The following is a 4,089-nucleotide window of genomic DNA, read 5'->3' as shown; positions in this document are numbered from 1 at the left end:
AGCGAACACACTTCCTTTCTCCGACCGTACGGATGCCAACGAGCACTAGCGGAAATAACAATTTTACGTACTTTTCATCCCCTGTAAATAGCAACAACTTATTTTACTAAACAGTGACGCTAGCACCGGTAGAAACGATTCCCCTTTTTTTTACGTGCGTCTTCAACGTTCCAATAGCATGCACCTGGTACACCGCCGCGCAAGAAGAAACTGTAGGAAAACAAAAATCGTGAACCGATCAATCGACGTTGCTACGGCAACGCTGAAAACCGACATTTCGACACCATTAGCCCCAGCATCAAGGAAAACCCGTCAACATAACTCTCCTCCTTCTTCTCCTCCTTACACACTCGTCACACAGTCCTTTTTTCCAACAACCCACACACACATACAGACACACACACACGCGTACACTGCTCTAACCCACCCAGCCAGAACCGAATTTTGGGGCCTTCCGTTTTCACGCACCCCGGAAAAACGATCACAAAACGAGAACAAACAAAAAACAGCGAAGAGCTGTATAATTGCCGTTTGGTTCTACCGGGCCAGCTCGCTGGAAGCTAGTGTGTATTTTTTTTTTTTCTGTCGGCGGTGTACCCAAATTCACGCTGCTACGAGTGCAATCGATCTAACGCACTTATTCTTTGTGGCCATGCTTCAGAGCAGAATGCTAGATGCTACCATTGCACAAACCAACGACGACAGACGGCACGAATTCGGTCTCTCCGGTTCGAGATGAGAAAATGAACGCGAGATACACAGACACCGTGGGCGTATACTCGCGAGCGCAGCGCAGAAGCGATTCAATCTCCGACTATAAACAACACCACGAACGGGGTTTTGACAGCACGCAGGCGGTGTTATATTCAATGCGCGAGATGTTGTCCAAATTTTAATATTTTGTATTTATTTAATTGTTGCGAAAGTTATTTTGCAGCGTTGTATTTAATAAATTGCTGTATCGTTTTTCATATAAAATTGATTGAGAAGTGGGATAAAATCGTCACTATAATCGACGAATGAGTGTTATTTTCTCACAAATTCTCTACTAACTTGCCTCTATTGTCAGTCTGGCCTTACTAGAATTGGTTTTGGAAGAAAATCGTTAAATTGTCTCATTTTGCGATTGTAATAAACAGCTTTTTTTTTATTTATTGATTTTATATTTCAAGAAAAACTCAACTCAATTTGAAATTTTGAACTGATGAGCATATACTGTCTCACCTGTTTTGCACACACACACACACACACGCGCATATACACGCATCGCTGGACCATTTTGACATTCTGTAAATCGAAAACAAACAGTTTCAGTGTAAAAGAATCGCAATTTAATGCCGTTTTTTGCTGCTGCTCTTTGCAAAAGTTAACATTCAGCACGCTTTGCACGAAATGTCACGAAAGGGCTAGGTTCCAGCAGGTCCCGAATGTTGAACATTTCCGGTCGATACACACGTTGAAATTTCATTGCAACACCCCAACCCCCAACCTCAACCCCGATCATCTGTCGTCGACCTTTGCTTTGTCTGCCAGACTGCAGAGAAAGAGATTGTCGCTGTTTTGCAAAGCCAATTTCAAAAGTTTCATTAGCTGAGCAGAAATAATTAATCCAAAGTTGACAAAAACAAGTACAACAGTTTCAGGTATCGTTCTTGTGCTACATTACAATTATTCGAACCACTTGTGTTAAAGGTAAACAAAGAGGTTTTTTGCCTAGAGGGAGTGGTAATAGCTGAGCTCCTCACGGAATGAAGTGTCAAATTACTTTTAGTAGATTCTAAATATAATTTTATCATATTTTTTTACTATAGAATGATAATCATTCTCATAGATTCTGGTTTTTGTTCTCAAAATATATTTCCAGAGTGTTGGTAAATAAATCTAATCTCAAACCAGATCATCCGCCTGCTTTAGCACAACAGACACTTTCACTCCACCGAGAAAGTGTTTTCCAAGTACAAGTCATACGGGGTGTTGTGATCTGCTACGGGAAGCGACCGACAGGCAGCTAGTTTACAACTCTCTCCAAATGCCAAATATGTATCGTGAAGCGACGCATGCCGGTAGCTGGTATACGGATTCTGGTATATATTCAGCCTTTAAGTTAACATATAATTGTTCCATCATATAAATGGTCAATTTTATTATTCCTCTTCACAGGGGCAGAATTGAACCGCCAACTGAATGGTTGGTTGAATGATGCAGATTTAACGTATGGTCCTGCCCGTGCCATCATCGCTCCGCACGCCGGATATCGCTATTGCGGTGCCTGCGGTGCTTGGGCTTATCGACAGATTAGTCCTGCCGTGGTGTAAGTGCAATTTGCAACATTCACATCCCAAAGAAAATCCACATTATCGATCGTTCTATGTGTCGTTTTAATTCTTCAGTAAACGTGTGTTCATTTTGGGTCCTTCGCATCATGTGCGATTGTCTCGTTGTGCCCTATCGGCTGCCCAATACTGCCGTACGCCATTGTACGATCTGAAAGTGGATCAACAAATCAATAAACAGCTAGAAAGCACCGGCCACTTCAAGTGGATGGATCAAAAGACGGACGAAGACGAACACAGTATCGAAATGCACCTTCCATATGTGGCAAAAGTGATGGAAGAGTAAGCTAAAGCAACAGAAAAATAGGTTTCTCAATGCCGATCTAACATCCGGATTACGAACATTTTTAGGTACAGCGATCAGTTCACTATAGTCCCGGTAATGGTCGGATCAATCAGCAACGAATGGGAAGAGACGTATGGCAAAATCTTTGCACCGTACCTTGCCGATCCTCAAAATTTGTTCGTCATTTCGTCCGACTTTTGCCACTGGGGCCAACGGTTTCGTTACACGTACTACGAGGAAGGTTCCGGTCCCATCTACAAGTGGATCGAAACGCTAGACAAGATGGGTATGGATTTGATAGAAACGCTCAAAGCGGACAGCTTTAGTGAGTACCTACGAAAGTACAACAATACCATCTGCGGACGCCATCCGATCGGTGTGCTTATGCAATCCGTGGAAGAACTGAAACGCCGTGGTCACCGGATGAGCTTCAAATTCCTGAAATATGACCAAAGCAATCAGTGCTGTGATAAGAAAGACTCCAGCGTGAGCTATGCCTCCGGTTCGCTGATATTTGAGTGAGCTGCTCATTCATCTGCAACGCTTTGCGACGAAAGAACAGCTATATTTGTGTGGCACGTTCACGATAGTGTCATTTGCATTCGCTATCTAGTGCTCGGCCACGATGCACGTTTTCATTCGAATGGTTTTGTGTGTGTGTGTTTTTTTAATTCTTTTATATCAGCATAAATGGCATACTTTCGTTTGTTTCTCATTTAGAATATAATTAAAAGATACATTTTTTTATGGATTAAGAAAACCCGAACAAACAATCTTTCATTTAAAAAAGTTGGAAATTGGAAAGGAATTTTATTTTACTTCAAGTTTTTTTTTCTTTTTCCGCACCCATTCTCAGTACGAATGTCTCATTGAAATAAACAAAAGGAAAATTACTCCACCTCAGAAGAAAAGAAAAGAGCATTATCTCATTCTTTTAAACCACGTGGAATTAAGGGCACATTTTAAGAAGGTAAAAATAACGGATGAAAAGGTACAATTTATATTCTGGAACAAATCATGTGTTTTTTTATTGTAACGTGAATACCCCTAAATTGCTATGTAGTGCATAACAATAAAAAATAATAAAAAATATATGTCCAACTTTAAATCCTCGCCGTCCTCTCCCAATCTGATATCTTAGCCTTTGAAGCAATGGCATCAACGACAGCATTCCATCTCAATTAGGGAATAACACAGCTCGTCTGTCCATGTGCACGGCCTAAAACTACTTCGCAGGCTAGGTCGTTAGGATTCCATGCAATGCTGAAAACATTTGGTATATTTATTTTTTATTAAGTATGACGGCAAGTCACTGTATGTTCAACGAAAAAAGTTGGCAAATGCATAAAAAATATATCCTCAAGAGCAGCTGATTTGGAAAAAGTTTTTTTAATGCTCTTGTAATGGTTCCATTCTAACTGCCTCCCTCCCACTACAATCAAACAAACCAGAATGTGGTGAAAAGCTTCC

General features: G+C 41.0%; 2 protein-coding genes across 2 annotated transcripts in view; both read left to right on the top strand.

The window, feature by feature from the left end:
* The window catches only part of LOC126564696 (rab GDP dissociation inhibitor alpha), a 442,469-nt gene that overhangs the window by 286,408 nt on the left and 151,972 nt on the right, over positions 1–4,089 (top strand). The window lies entirely within an intron of this gene.
* Positions 1,940–3,168, top strand: LOC126565150 (protein MEMO1). Its single transcript, XM_050222298.1, has 4 exons — positions 1,940–2,084; positions 2,161–2,311; positions 2,391–2,615; positions 2,685–3,168. Exons 1-4 carry the CDS (start codon positions 2,030–2,032, stop codon positions 3,139–3,141), a joined length of 888 nt encoding a protein of 295 aa, XP_050078255.1. The 5' UTR covers positions 1,940–2,029; the 3' UTR covers positions 3,142–3,168.

The sequence above is a fragment of the Anopheles maculipalpis genome, chromosome 3RL (assembly GCF_943734695.1).
Source record: "Anopheles maculipalpis chromosome 3RL, idAnoMacuDA_375_x, whole genome shotgun sequence".
Lineage (NCBI taxonomy): Eukaryota > Metazoa > Arthropoda > Insecta > Diptera > Culicidae > Anopheles > Anopheles maculipalpis.
Note: the sequence above shows the minus strand (reverse complement) of the source record. Positions and strands in the feature narration are given on the sequence as shown.

What these genes read in the sequence shown, in the direction of transcription:
- LOC126565150 (XM_050222298.1), top strand. Translation starts at nt 2,030, where the DNA reads ATGCCAAATATGTATCGTGAAGCGACGCATGCCGGTAGCTGGTATACG. An exon ending in TAGCTGGTATACGGATTCTG is followed by an intron (nt 2,085 to 2,160) that starts GTATATATTCAG and finishes TCCTCTTCACAG; the next exon opens with GGGCAGAATTGAACCGCCAA. An exon ending in CAGATTAGTCCTGCCGTGGT is followed by an intron (nt 2,312 to 2,390) that starts GTAAGTGCAATT and finishes TTAATTCTTCAG; the next exon opens with TAAACGTGTGTTCATTTTGG.